A 19,715-nucleotide genomic window follows, 5' to 3' on the forward strand; every position below is an offset into this window, starting at 1 on the left:
TAGCTGCACATCTAGCTAGAACTTCTAGTTGCTGTATGTGGGACGCGGCCTCAGCGTGGCCGGAGAAGCGGTGCGTCGGTGCGCACCCGGGATCCGAACCCGGGCCGCCAGCAGCAGAGTGCGCACACTTAACCGCTAAGCCACGGGGCCAGCCCCTTCCTTTCCCTCTTTATTCTCTTCCTCTTCAGTTGGAGATAGGGAGGGAGACCAAGGGGAGAGGGAAAGTAACCAGAAATAAAAAGGACCCCTTGAATTGAGATACACTGAATTTTATGTGTAACTCTTCCTTCCACAGACCACTGAATTAGATGATCAAAGGATATAGGAAATAATAGCTGTGATATGGAATACATGCTCTGACTCCAAGCCTTGTCCAAGGTCACCTTCTTTCACTCAATTCTTGAATCTGCTGAATCTCTGCTATGTGCTATTCAATAGTAGGCACTGTAGCTACACTTGTGAAGCAGACAAGGAGAGTCTCTGCTTTCGCGGAGTTCTGCTGTTATTTTGGAAGGTATATGCGTGTGCAGCAGGGGGTGAGGTGGGGAGACCAATGATATAATTTTGGATGCTGAGTGGCAGGAAGAAAATAAACCAGTGATGTATCTGAAAGAGGGGTGGAGGGCTGTCTTAGATTGGGTGCAATGTTCCCATCTGAGTGGCATCTGAGCTGAGACCTGAACTATAAGGAGCATTCTCCACTCCCATTAAGATCTAGAAGAGTATTAAAGACAATTAACAGCTAGTACCAAGGCCCTAGAAAGAGTATCGATCTCCGTAGCCTCGAGGAAGAGAGAGGCCAGAGCAGAGTAACAGAGGGCAAGTGATACAAAATGAGGCCAGGTAGGTGGTTGCCGATAATGAAACGTAATGTAAGCTTTCGTATGTAAGGAATTGGATTTTACTCTAAATAGGGGAAGCCAGGAGTGACTTATAAGCAAATTCATTTTAAAGCTCTAGCTGCTCTGCAGAAAATCAATCGGAGGTGACAAAAGTGGAAGCTTCTGGCAGAACCAGAACTAAAATTCTAGTGTCCTGACTTCAAGGCAGGGCTACGAATTTACTGAGCAAGCCTAACATGCCCGGCTGTAAGCGCTGAGGATGAGCAGAGCTCCTGCCTTCGTGGGGCTCACAGACTGGCGGGCAGGGGTAAGAAACAGCATGTGTGGCGGCGCAAGGGCTGACCAGGGCCCTGGAGACTGCCGAGCCCGGAGCCCCTAGCCTGAGCACGAATAATTTGTACCGCACTCGGTGTAGGCATTGAGTGGGATGCCTGCTTACCTTGAGCAAAGAAGTGCCCACGCTTTTCTCTACCCTCCCTGTTCCACCTACCTCTCCCCCACCACATGCGGGATAGACGCCAAGGAGCTACAGCTTGCTGACCCCTTCACGGTCAGCACTGAAAGAACGGCCCGCCACGCGCACACCGCCCACTTCCGGCGAGGGAGGCAGAGCGCGCTGCGCGGGGGGCAGGGCTTCCGGGGGCGGGGCCGCGGGCGGCTCTACCCGCGCCTGCGTCGGAGAACACACCCGCCGAGCGGGCCTGACGTTCGCCGGAACCGCGCCCTCTCGTCTTCTGCTTCCGGGTCGGAGCCATGGCGGTGGCAAATTCAAGCCCTGTCAATCCCGTGGTGTTCTTTGATGTCAGCATTGGCGGCCAGGTGAGGCCTGGGCGGCCAGCCAGCCCTGCGCCGAAGGGAGGCTGCAGGGGGTCGGGCAGGCAGATCTCACCCACCCAGGGCTGCGGACTCGGGGAGCCAGAAAGTGAAATGGGACCAGAAGCCGTCGACCTGCGGGGCGGCAGGAGGGGAGGAGGACTCTTGGCGGTCCCGGCGCTCAGCTGGTGGAGCAGCTGCGCGGAGCCGAGCGGAGGCTGTGGAGGCGGGCGTGGGAGGCCGAGCGGCGCGGGCAGAGACCCCGGGCTCGCACTGGGCCTTCTGACCGTCTCCCCGGTTGCAGGAAGTGGGCCGCATGAAGATCGAGCTCTTTGCAGACGTTGTGCCTAAGACGGCCGAGAATTTTAGGTAAGGAGATGCTGCGGCTCTGCCGGGTTAACCGAGCCAGAAGCTGGGCCCCGGTCTGCGGGATGGTCCGCCTGCCTCTCTCCGTCCACTCCCTGCCCTTGAGGTCTGATTCCTCTGGGTATCGCTCTGGCTGTATAGTCACCGTTTTCACTGTTCCCCTGTCAATTTATGTTGCTAATATGTATGCTTGGGTGTCTGGACGCTGGGTGGCGGCTTGGTGGGCTTGCTGGCGCCAATGTCTGTGCCCTGCCCTCTGGAGATTAGGGGTGCTTGGAACTGTGATGTCATGGTGACCGAATCGTTCACTCTTCCCTTTCAGGCAGTTCTGCACTGGAGAATTCAGGTCAGTCTCTGACGTGGTTGGCTTCTCTGCTCCTGAGGGTTGTCTTGAGGCCTCAGCGAGGGTATTGGGGAACCACTGTCAGGCCTTGAATGATTGCTGGTGACAGTGATAGAAGGCGATACCCCAAGGGTACATCCTCAGTTCATTTGCCTTCGTTATCTCTCTTCTCCCCACCATCTTTAGGAGAGTCCCTTTGGCTCCAGTGTGTGGTAGACTGGAAAGGCCTATGATTACCTGTCATCATTCCAAGTTTCTTTTTTTTTTTGGTTATAGAAAAGATGGGGTTCCGATAGGATACAAAGGGAGCACTTTCCACAGGTAAGGCCTTTGGAGAGCCATCCTGGGGGCTTTTAGAATGACTTCCTTGGGGGATTAGACTTTTTAGAGGAAGATAGAACTGTCCGGTACTGATTTGAAGATTTGTTAAAAGCCAAAGTGATAAACATTGTGTTTTGAAGTCAATATTAATGTAAACTGCAATGACTAAGGGAATATTTTTCTAAAACACAGAGTCTTCTTTCAAGATCCTCTGTTTTCTGTTTCAGGGTCATAAAGGATTTCATGATTCAGGGTGGGGATTTTGTTAACGTAAGTACTGTTCCTTTCCTGTCAAAGACCTATGAGTTTGTTTGTTGTTGTTATTGCTGCTGCTACTGTTTTTACTACAGGGACCCAGTCTTAAGGCTTGAGAACAATAGCCAAGGTAGATGAGGCGAGGGGCCAGGGAGGGACTGTCCTTTAGTACTCACTGTACCACTAAATGACAGGCATCAGCACTTTGAATGAATCACTAACTTCCAAATCTCAGCCTTTCACAGCCAGAAACTGAACTTTCCCAGCATACCTATAGAGGATCCATGACAGACTCAAATTACTCACATGAAACTTAGCTAGAAATCAGATGCAATTTGTTTCTCCTAAATGGTGGTAAGTTCCTTTCCATTGAGCTAAATGCTTATGCCCCATTTTCCCTTCCACTTCTGGTATCACAGTGCCTGGAAAGCTGAGTTTTTAATCAGAAGTTGATTGGTGGACAAGGAGTCAGAGCAAGAGAGGCAGATAGTTGGGGGGGGGGGGGATTCCTCTGTTCTCTGGGGAAGCCCAGTGGAATAGTCCTTCTCTACTAAGCATAGCTTTCTTGTGACTGGACTGTATGTGTCCCCAATATCAAGCCTCCTCTCCCCCGATCTTGGAGAGTGCCATATAAACCACATTTTGTTCTTAAATCTTTTGTCTTTACCCACCCACGTCTGTGCATGGTCTTTGTTATTATCATTTGGTTAGTCATAGTGCTATTTTCTTGGATCTGGGAGACATTCTTTCTCCTTCATATGTATGTTTATTTAGTTTGACTCTTATGAGGTTTTTTTTTTTCTTTGCTGAGGAAGATTTGCCCTGAACTAACATCTGTTACCAATCTTCCTCTATTTTCTATGTGGGTCACCACCACAACACGGCCACCAAGGAGTGGTGTAGGTCCATGCCTGGGAACTGAACCCAGGCAGCAAAGCAGAGCACGCCAAACTTAACCACTAGGCCACAGGGCTGGCCCCTTATGAGTTTTTTAGACCTCGCTCTTTCCTATGTAAGTAAGGTTACAAAGTGGCAGATTCTAGGCCAAATCAGGCTTTCAGGTGTTTTGTTTCACCTGTATGATATTGTAAAACTGAGAAATTTCACCTAAAAATTCCGGAGTTTTGTTTTCTCTCTAAAAAATGGAAAATAGGAGTGCACTAGGCCTGTGTTTCTCATGCAGAGACAATTGGTTGGAATCAAGTAACTGCTCCCTTTAGACAGTGTGTCGTTGCCGTTTCACCACAGTCCCCACCACCTGCTTCCCTTATTTATGTCATCTGCCCTGTAGGCATTTAAGTTTGCACACAGTTGATGGTAGTAGGGCTTGGGGTGACCATATACTTTTTTGTTAGCTGGTAAGGAGGGCTGAGAAGCTTTCTCTGCCCTCTTTCCTTTCTTCCCATAGACTCCTGTATTGCCATGTTGTCTTAGCAGGGACAGGACCAGCTTCTTGCTGGTCATTGCCAGGCACATCCAATCACTTGCTCATAGCCCCAGTGTTAGGCAATAGTGATCAGCCAGAAGGCTGAGTGCCAGAGAGAAGCAACTGCTCAGAGCTACCCTTAGGGAAGAAAAAATAGAATGAGCAAGAGGCAGAAAAAGCAGAATTTGAGCCCTTCTATAAGTTGGATGAAGAATATTTGTTTGGATATTTGTTTTTTGTTTTCTTCTGGTTGCAAAAGAAAAGTGCAAAAAAGAAAATGAATCACCTCTCAAGGAATCTTGCCTCTCAAGGAATATACTCTTGGCATTTTAGTTTACAGCTGCCGTTCTTCTCGTTGCATATGTGTGTATGTCAAATATAATTTTTAACAGACTTAAGATCATACGTATGTTTTATTTTTTTGTACTTAATGGTTGTCTACATTTCTTGTCATTAAGTCTTCATCCAAAACATTCTTTCTAATAGTACCTAATATTCCATTATGAATAGACAATGAATTTATGTGATCAATCCACTATTGTTGAAGATTTAAGTTGCTTTCTATTATTTGCTTTGAACATTAGTTTTGTCCTCTTCTTTGCTCTGGCTTCTGGAGAGCAATAGATACTGTGACTATAGAGAATGATGTAGTAACTGATTTGTCTCCTAGGTTTATTGGGAAATTGGAAATGACCTTTTTTTTTTTTTTTTAATTTATTTTTTTTCCCCCAAAGCCCCAGTAGATAGTTGTATGTCATAGTTGCACCTCCTTCTAGTTGCTGTATGTGGGATGCCGCCTCAGCGTGGCCGGAGAAGTGGCGTATCAGTGCGCGCCCGGGATCGAACCCGGGCCGCCAGCAGCGGAGCGCGCACACTTAACCGCTAAGCCACGGGGCCGGCCCTGGAAATGACCTTCTTATCTCTTCCTTCTGTCTATATGTATTCACGTGGAGTTAAAGCTATGATAGCTCACATTTATACAGTGCCATATCTATTGCAAAGTGCCTTCCTCAGACACTATCTAATTGGATCTTCATGGCAATGCTGGAAAGAGTAGGTGATTTCATCCTCACTTGATGAGGAAACTGAGGCTCAGAGATAGGAAGTGGCGTCCCCAGCTCATAATGATAGATCTGGAACTCGAATCCAGGTCTTTCCACTATACAGAGTTTGGTTTTATTGATAATTTTTAGTTAAGTACAGGTTTGAATTTGATAGTTTTCCTTTCTTCCCTGGCTTATGTTAATCCCTTGGTGGTAGCCTTTGCCCCAAAAAGGGACCTTTGATTCCGCACTAGGTCACTGTTTTCCCTTTCTGCTATGCACCCTGTATTATTTTCCTTTACTGACTGGCTGGCAGAGGTTGGTCTTTGGCACCCTCTCAACATTACCTTTAAATCTCAGGGATTCTGTTTCAGCTTCTGCAGATAATGGCCTTTGTCAAGTTGCTTTATTACCCTGACTTAAGTTTGCTTACCTGAAAAATGGAGAAGATGATAATGCTTATTCCACAGGGTTGTTGGAAGAGCAAAGAGATAATGCAAATAAAGCTTGATTTAAGGAGAAATTGAGGGTTTATGATCAGGTGTTTCATGGAACTCAAAGTATGAAATAGAACTATGAACTGGAAAGCCACATAGAACCAAAGTAGTCCTTTCTCTCTATTTCACTAGTGGTCTCTACACACATGTGTTGCATTTTCTTTCTGTTCTCCAATCCACTTTGCTGAAGATAGTCACATCCAACCTTCAGGTTTACATGACACAAGCTCACCCTCAAAGAGAACATCTGTCCTGCTTCGTGATCCTCAGAGAGTGAACTCTAGTTGGCCCTGTGTGAGTTAGGCGTTCTCCCCTGAACCAATCAACTTTGGCCAGGAGGGTGGCATCATGTTATACACACTAGACTTCCAAGAGCCCACCCACCCGCATAGTTTTGGGGAGTGGGGCAGTAGTCAGTAAGTGGGTACTTTTCTAGGACTGCAGGCCTGAGAGTGTTTGGGAATGGGAAGGATTATGTATATGATCACTGTACTGTTGTTCCCTACTTTGTGTCTTTTTTTTTTTTTTTAAATATAATTTTATTTATTTATTTATTTTTCCCCCAAAGCCCCAGTAGATAGTTGTATGTCATAGTTGCACATTCTTCTAGTTGCTGTATGTGGGACGCGGCCTCAGCATGGCCGGAGAAGCAGTGCGTCGGTGCACACCCGGGATCAGAACCCGGGCCGCCAGCATCGGAGCGCACGCACTTAACCGCTAAGCCACGGGGCCGGCCCTACTTTTTGTCTTAACCTGTTTTTCTAGAGGCCCAGCTGTGACCTGTTTTACCTAATCTGTGAGATACCCTGGCCAGTTTGTGGGCTGCAGGTGCCTTGCTTGGGGCTTGCTTTGATTGCAGGGTAGGATCAAAGAGACGTGGATGCCTACATGACCTGCAAGAGTAAGAGTGGACTTGAACGAAGCCAGGCTTTAGGTGCAGCAGTGTTCCTCCAGGCTCCAGCGGGCCCAGCACTCACAAATTACTAACACTTCCCTTCTTTCTGTTCAGGGTGATGGTACTGGAGTCGCCAGTATTTACCGGGGGCCATTTGCAGATGAAAATTTTAAACTTAGACACTCAGCTCCAGGCCTACTTTCCATGGTAAGTGAGGTCCAATCAAGGTTTTGGGTTAGATTTAAAGCCAGCTGGTTTCTGGGCCCCTCTTGAGGCCCAGTGCTGTTTCTTGGGATGGAAGCAAATGCTTTCCTTCTCTTGCTTGGCCCAGGACTCACCTCGGTCACGCCCACCTCCTCCCTCAGTCTGGTTTGATTTTGTTGGGCTGGCCCCACCAGCAGGCTGCAGAACCAGAATTGGACTCTGATGTCTGTTTTCTTACCTTTGTTTGAGCCAGGATCTGTGGCTGGGCATTTAGCCTTGCTGCTCAGAATGTAGCTGGTTGTGCTTTCAAGACCCAGTGTTCACTTGCTCATTGCTCGACTCACCAGGACTCACACAGCGCCCATTCACTCACTCTGCCTCCTGGCTGCTCACCCGCTTTTGCTCCTCACCATTCCTTGCCCCTGCCTGTTTATAACCTCTACTCACACATCTCCCTTTCGTGGTCCCCCTGCCTGCCTCATTTAAACCCCCTCATCTACCCACCCCTGCTCATTCACCTCTGTGCTCCCTCCCCCTTCACTTCTCTTTATTCTCCCCTCACTCCTCATTTTCCGTTACCGTCCCCACTTGCCTCCCTGTCACTCTTCAACCTGCCCTCCCTCCCCCTGGTTACCCATTTCCCTCTGTCAGTGCTCCAACTCTCACTCTCCCAGATCCAGTATTAACAGGCACGTTGTCTGTCCTGCTCGGCCACTCTTGCAGTCATCTATTCAGGCATTCATCCAGGAAAGATTTGTTGACACCCACTCTGTTTCAGGCCTCATGATAAGGCATAAGGATACAGACCTGATCCCTGTCCTCATCACACTTAACATCTAATGGGGTCATCACACATGCACAATGACAAGTCCCGGATTCCATCAGTGCGTGAAGTGTATGTAAAAGTATTGTGAGGGGCCCAAGGAGTGAGGATAATGGCTGTCAGGGGCCAGGCAAGGCTTCACAGAGGAGAGGATATGTGAGTTCTTGAAGGAATTCTATACCAAATGACATTTCAAGTCAAGTAAACAGCCTTTGCAAAAATATGTGACCATGAAATAGCAGGGTGGCATAGAAGGAACAGAAAGTGATGAAGGTGATGAAAACATAGGATGTGAGTGCGGGAGGGAATGGCCAGTAGAGACAACTAGAGAGGCAGTGGGTCTAGCTCCTGAAGGGCTTTAAATGCCAAAATAAGGATGAGGTGTGTGGACATTGTTTCATAGGTTATGGAGAGCCATACACTTTTTTGAGCAGGGTTGATCAACTTTGTGTTTTTGGACAAAGACCCTGGCTGCAGTGTGAGTGGCAGATGGGAATGGAGTGGCTGGGGCAGAGGGGCCAGCTAGGAAGCTGCCATAATAATTGGGCAAGACTAGCACAACAAACAGTGTGCAAGCCCCCTTGTAGGAAAGCCAGCCTGGGCAAGTGCAGGTAAAGAGTGCAGAAGCGGCTTAGGTGAGCTCGGATCTTCACCACGAGGATTGGAACCCCTCTAGGTATATGGCCCTGTGTTAGCATCTGTGGAGGAGTCAGTGAAATCGAAGGAAGCCTTGGCTCTGCTTGCTTCAGGCCGACGCTGGTTGAGTTGCAGTGTCACATATCTTGTGGCATAATTGTTTTTGCTTCTGTCCTCCACTAAATCATGAGTTCTTCAAGGGCAGGGACTGGGTCTCATTGATCTCCAGGCCTTACTACCGGACACAGTAAGAAGCTGAGCAGATGCTGATGAGTGACTGAAAGATAATCAGAACCATGGCTAACATTTATTGAGCACTTACTCAGCAAGTGCCTTATCTGCATTAATTCATTTTATGAATGAATTCATGTTAATTCTCTCAACATCCTTTGGGATACGTACAAATGAGGAAAGTGAGGCACAGAGAGGTTATGTGACTAAACTAAAGTCACACAGTGAGTTTGTGGAGCTAGGATTCAAGCTAGGTCATCTGGCTCCAGAGCTTATTCTCTAAACCAGTAAGCTCTACTGCCTGGAAGGATGAATAAATGAGTGCCTGAGGACAGGGAGTGTTCCCTGAACTATAAAAACATGTTGTCTGACTGTTTTCGTACCTGCTTGCTAATAGATGTTTATACATTGAGCAGTAAGATAGGAAGGAGGGAGGGAGGGAGAGAGGAAGAAAAGAATTAGGACCCTTGGGAAGTCCATCCCTGGTCCCAGCCTTCTCTGACATGTGGAATATTCCAGAGTCAGTGAAATCTCTCCCTCGTTCCAAAGCGTAGGTCTACTTTGACTGGCTTGGGCAGTCCCTTACTCTCATATCTGAAATGTTGCTGAATAAATGTACAAAAAACAAAAATAGCCTCATCTTACATAGGGAATTTCTAAAGTATAATATAAAATCCCTAATTAGAGCTTGATCCTGGACAATATCTTTAATGTATTTCATGCACATTTTTATTCCTTCACAGTTGAACACAGAATCAATCAATTTAAATCCATTAAGCATCCCATTAAGACTAGGGACCTATCTAATAATTTCCAGTTTTGCCTCAGTGGTATTAATTTTATGAGACCTGTCGTTTTAATAGTACTAGTCCTTTTAGTTTTCCATTTTCTACCCATTTTTCCCCAAAATAAGGGAAGTATACAAGAAAACATTCACATAGTTACACAGACACCGTTTTAAGGCAGTGCTGCTGAAACTTAACGTGGGTTTGCTGATAACCAAAAGTCTGATTTTAGCATTTTAAAGGTCGTTTAGGAATATCAGTTGTATAATGTAGAAAAGTACAATTTCTATGAAAGTCAGATGTCTCTTTACAAAGTATATTACTGCATTGTAATTATAGCCTGTTTTTTTATAATGCATTATCAAATTTAATGATGTGAAAACAATTTCAAGGGAGGAAAAGAGAAAGGATATGACTAGAGAGTTTCAGGTTTTCAATTTAAAAAAATACTTTTTTCCTGTAAAATTTGATAATAAAGCATTTTGGGTGTAGCTGTAAAAAGCAAATATTGATTAAATTAGTCTTTTTTCCTAGCATAGCAACTTCTTTTACCTTCTTAAATTTTTTTTTAATGCCGTTGTTATGATATAGTACAAAGCCATTCAGACAAAACAGCTTATGGCGTAGGTAGCAGTCCTTTGCTCAGCTGGTAGATAATTTGTAGCTATAATCCAGTTATAAACAGTATTGGGCTAATAAATGCAGTTCCCATCAACAATTGTTCTCATTATAAAAATTCACACTATAAGAGAGATGTATATTTATTCAAGAATAGCTCCTTGAGGGCAAAGATTGCATGTCCTGTTCATCTCTGTATCCTTGGCTTGTAGCTTGGGCCCTGGCTCATAATAGATGCTCAGTAAGGTTTCCTGAAAGAAAGCATGGAGGAATCTTTTGGGAATCTTGCCCTCCAGCTAGCATGGCCAGGAAAACTCACTGCATGTATATTTGGTTTCCGTCAGGCCAACAGTGGTCCCAGCACAAATGGCTGCCAGTTCTTCATCACCTGCTCTAAGTGTGATTGGCTGGATGGGAAGCATGTAGTGTTTGGTGAGTCCTGCTCCTGTCCCATAGTCCAGGCCCCCTTCGCCTGGAGTGGGACTTCCAGAGGAGCCAGCCCCCGAATTCTCATGCCAAGAGTGCATAACTGCTTTGGGTAATAGTAGGGAAGGTGAAAGTGGTGGGAAGTGGGGAGCATGTGTGGTTAGAGAACTGGAGGAAAGGATGAAGGGCCCATGTGATATAGTGTCACCACTTGGGTAATAAGTATGTCTGGGGGGAAACCTGGATGGTAGCACTGAAGAAATTCCACACAGAGGCAGGTGGTACAGTGGAGCTTTGAGATCTCTCAGACCTGGGTTTGAGCCCTGACTCTGCTACTTACTACCTGTGACCTTGGGCAAGCCATTTCACTTAGACTCAATCTGAATTTCCTGACATTAGTGCAAGGATCAAATGGGATAATGGCTAAGAATGGGCATTGGAAGTTAGAAAATGCTCTGCACATGAGAATAGTAAAGTCTAGCTCATATTCTTCCTACAGGGAAAATCATTGATGGACTTCTAGTGATGAGAAAAATTGAGGTGAGTCCTATTTTGATTGTCTCTTTCTCAGCCATCTGGTCTCGTATTACCTGGCTAGTGTCCAGGAGCTGGAGAACCATGAGTGGGCTCCAGTTTGTTAGGCCCAGTCTTCACTGCCTCCAGTGACATGGCCTCCCTCAGGAAAAGGGAGGGGAGACCACATGCCTCCCACGTTTTCTTTGCCTGTAAGTTAGCCTCTCTAGCACACACTGAGGTGTGGCCTCTGGTGGCCCCTTTACCTGCATGGTCAAATCCCACTCAGCATTGCAGTCAGGGTCCTTCATGGCCCAGTCCACTGTCTCCTCCATGTTCCAGTTGCAATGGGCTGCTACCTCTTTTCTAAATATGCCATACATGTCCCCACCTCTTGCTCCTTCAGCCCCTGAGCCTTTGCTCATGCTCTTTCCTCTCCCTGGCATGCTCTTCTCCTTTCTTTTCCTCTTGATGGGATCCCATTCATCCTTCTAGGCCTAGCTCAAATAATCCCCTGTTCTGTAAATCCTTCCCTGACCTCTTTGAGCAGCAGGTTAAATGCTTCTTCTGCCCTATGTACACTCTTTCTTATAACTTATTACATTGTTACATTTCACAGGTTTGATATTTTTTAAGTGTTGTATATCTTCTCTTTGATCTGTATTATGTGTTTTACCTGTCTGCTAGGACATGGACTGTTGTCACATCGGTCTCTGTGTCCTCAGTCCTTACACGGAGGCTGGCAGGCATCAGTAAATATTTGGTGAGTGTGTGTCTCAGTGGGTGAATCTCCACGGTGCTTTCTCTCCTAGAATGTTCCCACAGGCCCCAACAATAAGCCCAAGCTGCCAGTGGTGATCTCACAGTGTGGGGAGATGTAGTCCAGAGCAAGACTGAATCAGGTAAGTGTCTTCCTCTCCTGGTTAGGAGTCAGACCCCAGAGAAGGCAGCATGGTCTCGTGGAAAGAACTTGAGACTTGAAGTCATGGGATTGAGTTCATCTACTCTCTGTGTGACTTTGGAGAAGTCACTTCCCTTCTGAGCCTGTTTCCTCATTTGTCAAACGGAGATAATACTTTTATCTCCTAGGGTCATCATAAGGATCAAAAGGAAAGGGGTTATTAGGGCCTTTTACTTTCTACGACTTGGTAGTTTACACAGTATCAACCTGAAAACCATTAGGCATTTTCTGACAGCACTCTCAGACTATAATTCCATTCAGCAGTGCCACTAGAAAGACCTGGCTGCAGCCCTGGGTGACTTCCTGCTGGGACCAGCCTGAGCAGCCAGGAGACACACCTGTCATACTTCTCATCAGAACGGGTGCTGCAGTTCCAGGCCCTGGCTTTGTATCTGCCAGCCTTGTAAGCGAATGTGACACACTTCTCAGCCTACGTGGACTCACTTCCTGCCAATACTTGCCACTGCCTGCTCTGTGCTGGGCATCATGTGAGGCATGGAGACGGGGGCAAAGAATTGACAGATGCCTCTACCTTTCAGGAGCTTATGGGGAATATGTCACTTTCTCAGAGGTGATCGCTAGTACTATGAGTGCCATTGTTAACTATTGTAAGAGTTCAAGGGAGAAACTGATCCCTTCCAGCTAAGGTGGGGGGGAGGCGTGTTTTGCCCACCTTTCTTTCTTTCCCTTCTTTTTTTTTTTTTTTTTAACCTGCATAAAAATTGGAAGAATAGTACATTGATCACCCATATACCTTTCACCTAGATTCACCAGTGATTAACATTCTTGTTTTATCATTTTACTTTAACATGTTTTTTTCTTTGCCTTCTTCCCTCTCCTCCCATTCCCATCCCCTTTCCTCTTCTCTCCTGCTCTCCTTCCTCCCTTCCTTCCTTCTTTCCTCTCTTCCTTCCTTCCTTCCTCCCTTCCTTCCTTTCATCCTTTCCCATTTGAAAGTTGAAGACTTCTTGACACTTTACCCCTAAATACTTCAGCAAGCAACTCCTAAAAATAAAAATATCCTATATAACCACAATGATATTATCTAACATACACGTTCAGATTTCCCCAGTTGTCCACAAAGTAACCATTACAGCTCTTAAAATGATCTAATCAAGGTCTGCACATTTCATTTTGTTGTTTATTTTTAATTATAAAAGTAACATAATGTAATCTGGTGACAATTTTCACCCAAAACAGTTAAAGTCTCCCCACTTTGACATTCGCCCCCAATCCCACACCTCTCCCCAGAGGTAACTTCTTTATCAGTTTGGTGTACGTCCATCAGGGCTTCTCATTTGGGGACGTTTTGTTTTTCCTAAATGGCATCATACTATATTATTCATCATTTTTTTTCCACGTGGCATTATGTTGAAGACTTTTCCCCCTCTATCCATGTAAAACTACCTCATATTAAAAAAAACCTGATACATGCAATAAGATGTTTGTAGCATGTAATTTATTTTACCTTTCTCTTAATGATTTGAATAGTTATACATTGAGTCTTAGTTCTTTCTTTTACATGTTGTGACTATATTCTCCAGAATATATATTTTTTTTAAAAATTGGCAGTGTGTTGCTTATCTTAACTTTCGTGATATCCTTTGTTGAACAGCAGTTCTAAATTTTGATGAGGTCATAATTATCAGTCTTTTTTCCCTTAATGGCTTTTGTGTTTTGTCTTGTTAAACAAAGTCCTTACTACCTCAGATCATAATGTCTTCTGTATTTTTTCTAATATTTCTATAGTTTTGTTTGTGTACTTACAAAATTATCTAGAATTTGTTTTTCTGTACTCTGCCTTTTTTTCCAAGTAGAGATCTAGTCAAATACCAGACCATTTTAATGATTATACATACCTCTATCTGTGACTGACTTTGTGTTCACAGCATCTGGCACTTATAGGCCTTCAGTATAAATTTATTACAAGAGTTAATAGAGAGAATGTCAGGCATTTTAGGCAGAGAACTGGTGTGAGCACATGCTAAGGCAGGAATGCACAAGTGTGTGCTGGAAGCTACACGTGACCCTCTCTCTTGTCCAGCCAGATGGTCCCATCTCAGGCCCAGTTGACACCCTGAGCTTTCCTTTCTGCCAGTATTGGGGGACCCGATGGCTCAACCTGCTCTCCTCCCTCTCCCACTCATTTCTTTGCTGTAACTAAAGTTGAGCTCATAGGTCCTTTTCCTTCTAAAGATTGAACACTGATCGCTACTGGAGGACAGAAGATAATAAAAAGAATAAAGTTTAGAAATTCTTTGGGGCCTCTTTTCTGTATTTTTCTAAGTCCCTTACAGAAGGTTACTGGAAATCCTTGTTGGGGGTTTGATTTGTGAGGGTGGCGATCGTCAGCCTTCCTCGCCTCACCCACCAGCAAAGGTCATGTAAACCTTTGCCCCCAGGAAAGCCCCTCTTCTCAGCCTGCAACTCAAGCAGGACAGATTCCACAGGGGCCATTTGACATTGCAGAGGCCCTCTAGACCAGAACTGTCCAGTAGTCGGTCCTTTCTGTGATGGTGGGAATGTTCTATATCTGTGCTGTCCAATATGGTAGCTTCCACCCATGTGTGACAATTGAGTACTTGAAATGCAGCTGGTGTGACTAAAGGACTGAATTTTTATTTTATTTTATTATTTTATTTTATTTTAATTAAATTTAAAGAGCCACATGTAGTTGCTCCAATTAGTCTCCTAACCCTGACTTGCTCAGAACTGAATCTCTCATAGCTAATACATAGGGACAATATAATAAAAGCAGTTATGTATTGAATACTTCTGGTGCTCAAATATTGAGCTAAGAATTTTACTTGAATTATCTCATTTAACTCTACCAAAAATTTCTATCATAGGTTTTAAGGTGTTAGGGAATCTAGGTGGCAGTCTGACATCAAGGGGTTCCACAGATAGGTGCCCTACTTTGGGTTTCTGAGTACTGGGACTGGGGAGAAAGTAAGACAAAGAGTAGATTCAGTCCTCTGGGGAGCAGGAGAATTTATCCCATCATTTTTCTTCCCACCTATAAAGTTACAAGTATCTCTAATTCTTACAAGAACACTTCGGATCCCTCAGGTTGTTTGGGGCAGAATAATGGTTGACGTCCTCTACAGATGATGTTTTCAAGCCCTATTGGGCAGTAGTTCTCAAACTTGAATGTGCATATGCATCATCAAGAGATCTTGTTAAAATGCTGGTTCTGATTCAGTGGGTCTGGATATGGAACCTGAGATTTTGCATTTCTAACCAGCTCTCAGGTGATGCTGATGCTGACTTTGAGTGGCAAGGCTACAGGGGAATACCACAATCTTTTAATTGAGAACCTGCTATATTCCAATCAGAAAAGACCCAGGAGGAGATAATCTCTTGGTGGCACTGGTCCAGCAGGAATCTACTGCATTCAAATAAAGAAATCACCTGCTCATGCATCTGAGGCCTCAGTCCGAGGCACTGGAAACAGAAGAAGACAGGAAGGAAATAGAAGACCGGTGGGGTCACTTGGTCAACTGTACCTTCCTGGGAAGCACTTTCTTCCAGAACTCTTTTATGTTTTGCCTCAGGTCCTGACTGGTTTGAGTGAAGACAAAGTTATCTGTACAGCTCTAGATGTAGAAACCTTGGTTTATCTCAGTGGACCCTGTGAAAGTTTTTTATGATGAATTTGGTTAGGTATAGGTAAACAAGCCTTGGCCCTCAGGATTCTGCTGTAGTCTAAACTGGGTTCTTTGCTGCTTACAACCACAGGGGTCTGGTGGAACCTCTGTTTTGAAAGTCTGAGAGTCTCATTGAACAGGGAGTGGCTGTGAGCTCTGGCAGCCCCACTAGTCTGAATTGCTGCTCCTCTCTGTGATCCCCAAACCTGGTGCTTGTCTCAAACAGTAGGAAGCTTTCTTTCGTTCATTGTTTCCCAAATTTCCCTAAAGATAAGAATCATTTGGGGCATTTGTTAAACCTACTAATTCCCAGATCCCTCCCCTGGAGAGTTTGATTGAGTTTGAGGTAGGACCCAGGATGCTCTGTTTGCAAGAAGCATCTCTGATGCTGCTTATTAGAGAAATGTGGGTAGCACTGCCTCCGGGGGGGGGGTGGTGCTAGGATGAATATCTTTTAACATTTGCATCTTAGGAACAAATAAATAATTAACGCAACACATAATTTTACAGTTGTTATAGCTTACAGTGAGGCATTATTGAAGTACGAATAGTGATTAGGTTAAAAATTGTGCCTGTGGATGGTGGCTACAGTAACAGTTAGGAAACACTGTCCCGCATTCTGGGATTACCTGTAGATGTGGTACATTCCTGTAGAGGAAGATTATGAAAGATATGTTGGTGGCATGTGGGCTGGTCCTTCATTCATTCTACAACTAAGCACTAGTTAAGATAGGTCCCGTGCTGCATATGAGGCTACAGATTGGAAAAACCCAGTTCCTGCCTTCAAAGAACTCACAGTCTTTTGGGGAAACTGACAGTTACAGTACAATAAAGCACTGGACTGCAGGGTTTTAGACCACATAAGGAAAGAGTGAATGCCTGTGTCTGCCTGGAGTGGTTTGGGAAGACTGCAGGATAGAGGATGCTTCAGCTGAGTACATGAAAGGATAGAACTTACTAGGTGGCTAAAAGTGGGGAGGACATTCCAGGCAGAGGGAGCAGCATGAACAAAGGCACAAAAGGAAGAAACAGCAGGAAGTATAAGGGAGACTGCAAATAATCCCATATGGCCAAAGCAGGAAGGTATGAAAGGCAAATGGTAAGAGGCAAGGCTGGAGGAGGCCAGGGCCAGGGGTGAGAACCAGTGCACGCTGAGGTTCGGATGTTATCTTGACGGTGGGGATGGGCTTCAGGCAGTATGTACATTTTTCCCCCTGGGGCGAGAGTCCACTGTTCTCCTGGGATTCTCAAAAGGGGACCTGACCCACCAAAAAGAACCAGGCCAGTAGGAGCCACTGAAGAGTTTTGAGCAGGAGAATATTGTGATTGAATTTTTTTGTTCAGAAGCTGATTGTGGCAGCAGTGTGGAGGAGGGGCTGGAGGCCGGTGAGGTATCCATGCAGAGTCCAGGCGAGAGAAAAGAGGTTCCCGTGAAATATGGGTCTAGGGAGCACCAGAGGTTTGGCAGCAAAAATCTCCATGCCTGCTGGGTGTGTGACACTGTTTGTCCCCTGCCCTCAGAGTCACAGGCCCTGCCAGCTGAAAAGGGAGGGGGCAGGGGAGAATATCTGGCTTCATTCCAGTACGGTCCAGTGCAAAGGCACAGCTCCCAGTGTTGTAACCAGGTCTTACACGTCGAGGTACATCGTGTCAATGGAATACTATATTGCCTTAGAAAGAACAAAGTAGATCTGTATGTGCTGGCAGGATCTCTAAGGTAAATCAGGTGACCAAGTCAAGATGTAGTACATCGTGTAAGCATGATGCTATTTATTTTGAATAACTATTTCAGAAATTACGGTGGTGATCTATAGCCGACTGTTAATAATGGTTACCTCTGTGGAGTAGAGATTGCAAAGAGACTCTTTCCAGTTTATATTGCCCTGTATATGCTTAATTTTCTACATTGAGCATGTATCTTATAACAGAAATACATACTGTATATATATAGTTTTAATTTTTTTTTTAATTTTTTTCCCCCAAAGCCCCAGTAGATAGTTGTATGTCATAGCTGCACATTCTTCTAGTTGCTGTATGTGGGACGCGGCCTCAGCATGGCCGGAGAAGCGGTGCGTCGGTGCGCGCCCAGGATCCGAACCCGGGCCGCCAGTAGCGGAGCGCGTGCACTTAACCGCTAAGCCACGGGGCCGGCCCTATATAGTTTTAATTAATCCTACTTCCCTCCCAGCCCCTCCGAGGAGCATGTGGTTAACATCAGTTTGTGAATCATTCCCTGGTCCCTCTATCTTCTCCTCCCAGGTGTAGGCACACTCAGTGGTCCCCTCCTGGGTGCTCCCACAGTACTTGGTTCATCTCTCTATTAGAGCATTTAACACAGTGTATCACAAATGTGTTGGTCTGGTTTTCTCTAGACTGAGAACGCTTTGAGGCAGGGACCATGCTGACTATCACAGTGCCTGGTCTATGACAGAGCTTATGGAGCACCGTGCAACTTATAAAGGGCATTTATACATTTTTATACATTCTGCTCGAGGCCCAGGGCTAAACTTCTGTCTGAGCCTGCAGTGCAACACCAGGACTCACTGTCCTCTGGAGGAAGGGTGTGGCCACATTTGGGGGGAGGGGACAGTAGTATCTGAGTGTGCGCACCCTGTTCTTTTAGTACAGCTAACTCCAAGGCCATAACAGAGGGTGTGGCCTTTCCCTTCTCTGTAACCCTGGAACCAAAACCTGCAAGGAAGAAGGATTGCTCTTTATTCTAGAGTGCCACAGAGAGCCATCTTAAGGTCTGGCAAAAAGCACACATACTTTGGAACCAAATAGCCCAGAAAGTCCCAACACTGTCAAGCCTTTAAATCCCTTGGGTCCCTAGTTTTCTCCTTTGCATAATTACAGATAATATATAGTACACAGAATTGTGAAGGGTAAATAATAAATGAGATAATAGGCTTAGCCATAAATGTTAGTTTCTTTCTTAGTTCTTGTGTTATATGCCTGTCACCTTTGCTCTGGGGAACCAAAAGTCTGGCCTATGGCAAGAAACAGACTGGTTCTGCTCTTTTGGGAAAAGAAGATCAGGAGGGTAGAAAATAGCGGGAGTATTGTCTCTCGGGAAATGTCCCTTTCCAGTTCCTCAGAGCTGATTCTCTCTGCCATCCCTCACTGACTTCCCCGTCTCTGCCATTGTAGGCTTTCCCTTCTCTGGGTGATGCTCTTGAGTATGATAATCTGGACTGGCCTGGCCCCTGTGTTTGCTTCCCTGCCTGCTGCTGCCCTATTTGATCAAGAGACTCTCGAAGTGTCACAGATCCAGAACCCAAGATTTTCTAAGTTTTCAACTGTAAATAAAGTTTGTTTTTTGGTTTGGTATGTGTGTTGTTTGTAAATGGTTGTAACGCTAGCCCCGCCTCCTCACGCCTTAGCTTCGGCCAGGAGGACTGGCTCTCCCCAGAGGCCAGCATGGACCAGAGCCAGGCCCTGCTGTGTATCTGTGATGCTTCAGATGTACAAGCAGCTGTAGCAGTCCCCTCTCAGGTTCAGCTGATTGGGTAAGAAGTGGAAGCCCCAGGGTCTTAGAGCACTATTTATTCCAAGGATGTTGCTATTGGGTTCAGTTTGGTTGGTTCTGGAGGCTGGGGGAAAAGGGTCACTAACTTGGGATATTTTTAAGACCATTTGGTAGAATGTATCTTGATCATGATGAAGTGGGAATAATTTAGTCAAAAGTCTTGGTTTGAATCTGGGGTCATTTTTTAAACTAAACAGCTGAGGTCTTGAGAAGTTCACTTCCCCTTTCAAAGCCCCAGTTTCCTCATCTATAAAATGGCGATAATCATACCTGTCTACTTCATAGCATTGTTGAAAGAGTCAAATAAAAGAATGCAAATGAAGGTAACTTGTAAACAGTAACATGCCTTGGAAAATGCTTGTTTTGAAAGGAAATAACCCAACATGAAAAGATCCCACTGAGTATACTGTTTAAGAGTTACGTAAAGAGAGTTCTCTGGTATTTTTTTCATGAAGCAGTTTCTGTGTTATCCCATTTCTACTTTCTTTCTCCTGACTCATGGACGACAGGGATGACTCCTAACTACTGGCTGCAGGCAACT

At 45.4% G+C, this 19,715-nt stretch overlaps 1 protein-coding gene across 4 annotated transcripts; it reads left to right on the forward strand.

Moving 5' to 3' along the window:
* Window positions 1–1,557: 1,557 nt before the first annotated feature.
* Window positions 1,558–18,975, forward strand: PPIH (peptidylprolyl isomerase H). 4 transcript variants are annotated; one of them, XM_058552132.1, is made up of 10 exons: window positions 1,558–1,661; window positions 1,960–2,024; window positions 2,344–2,367; window positions 2,641–2,685; window positions 2,913–2,955; window positions 6,916–7,008; window positions 10,443–10,530; window positions 11,024–11,064; window positions 11,850–11,939; window positions 18,796–18,975. In XM_058552132.1, the coding sequence occupies exons 1-9, from the start codon at window positions 1,596–1,598 to the stop codon at window positions 11,916–11,918; spliced, it is 534 nt and encodes a 177-aa protein (XP_058408115.1). In that variant the 5' UTR covers window positions 1,558–1,595; the 3' UTR covers window positions 11,919–11,939; window positions 18,796–18,975. The 4 variants fall into 4 exon arrangements, with proteins under 4 accessions (XP_058408115.1, XP_058408118.1, XP_058408117.1 ...); XM_058552135.1 differs by lacking the exon at window positions 18,796–18,975 and adding an exon at window positions 12,260–13,440; XM_058552134.1 differs by lacking the exon at window positions 18,796–18,975 and adding an exon at window positions 12,263–13,440.
* The last annotated feature ends 740 nt before the right edge of the window (window positions 18,976–19,715 follow it).

This window comes from Diceros bicornis, chromosome 13, assembly GCF_020826845.1.
Source record: "Diceros bicornis minor isolate mBicDic1 chromosome 13, mDicBic1.mat.cur, whole genome shotgun sequence".
Lineage (NCBI taxonomy): Eukaryota > Metazoa > Chordata > Mammalia > Perissodactyla > Rhinocerotidae > Diceros > Diceros bicornis.

Excerpts from the sequence above, each read along its gene's own strand:
- PPIH (XM_058552132.1), top strand. The coding sequence starts at position 1,596 with ATGGCGGTGGCAAATTCAAGCCCTGTCAATCCCGTGGTGTTCTTTGAT. Across the intron at positions 2,956-6,915 it reads AGGGTGGGGATTTTGTTAAC|GGTGATGGTACTGGAGTCGC; the intron begins GTAAGTACTGTT and ends CTTTCTGTTCAG. Across the intron at positions 7,009-10,442 it reads CTCCAGGCCTACTTTCCATG|GCCAACAGTGGTCCCAGCAC; the intron begins GTAAGTGAGGTC and ends GGTTTCCGTCAG.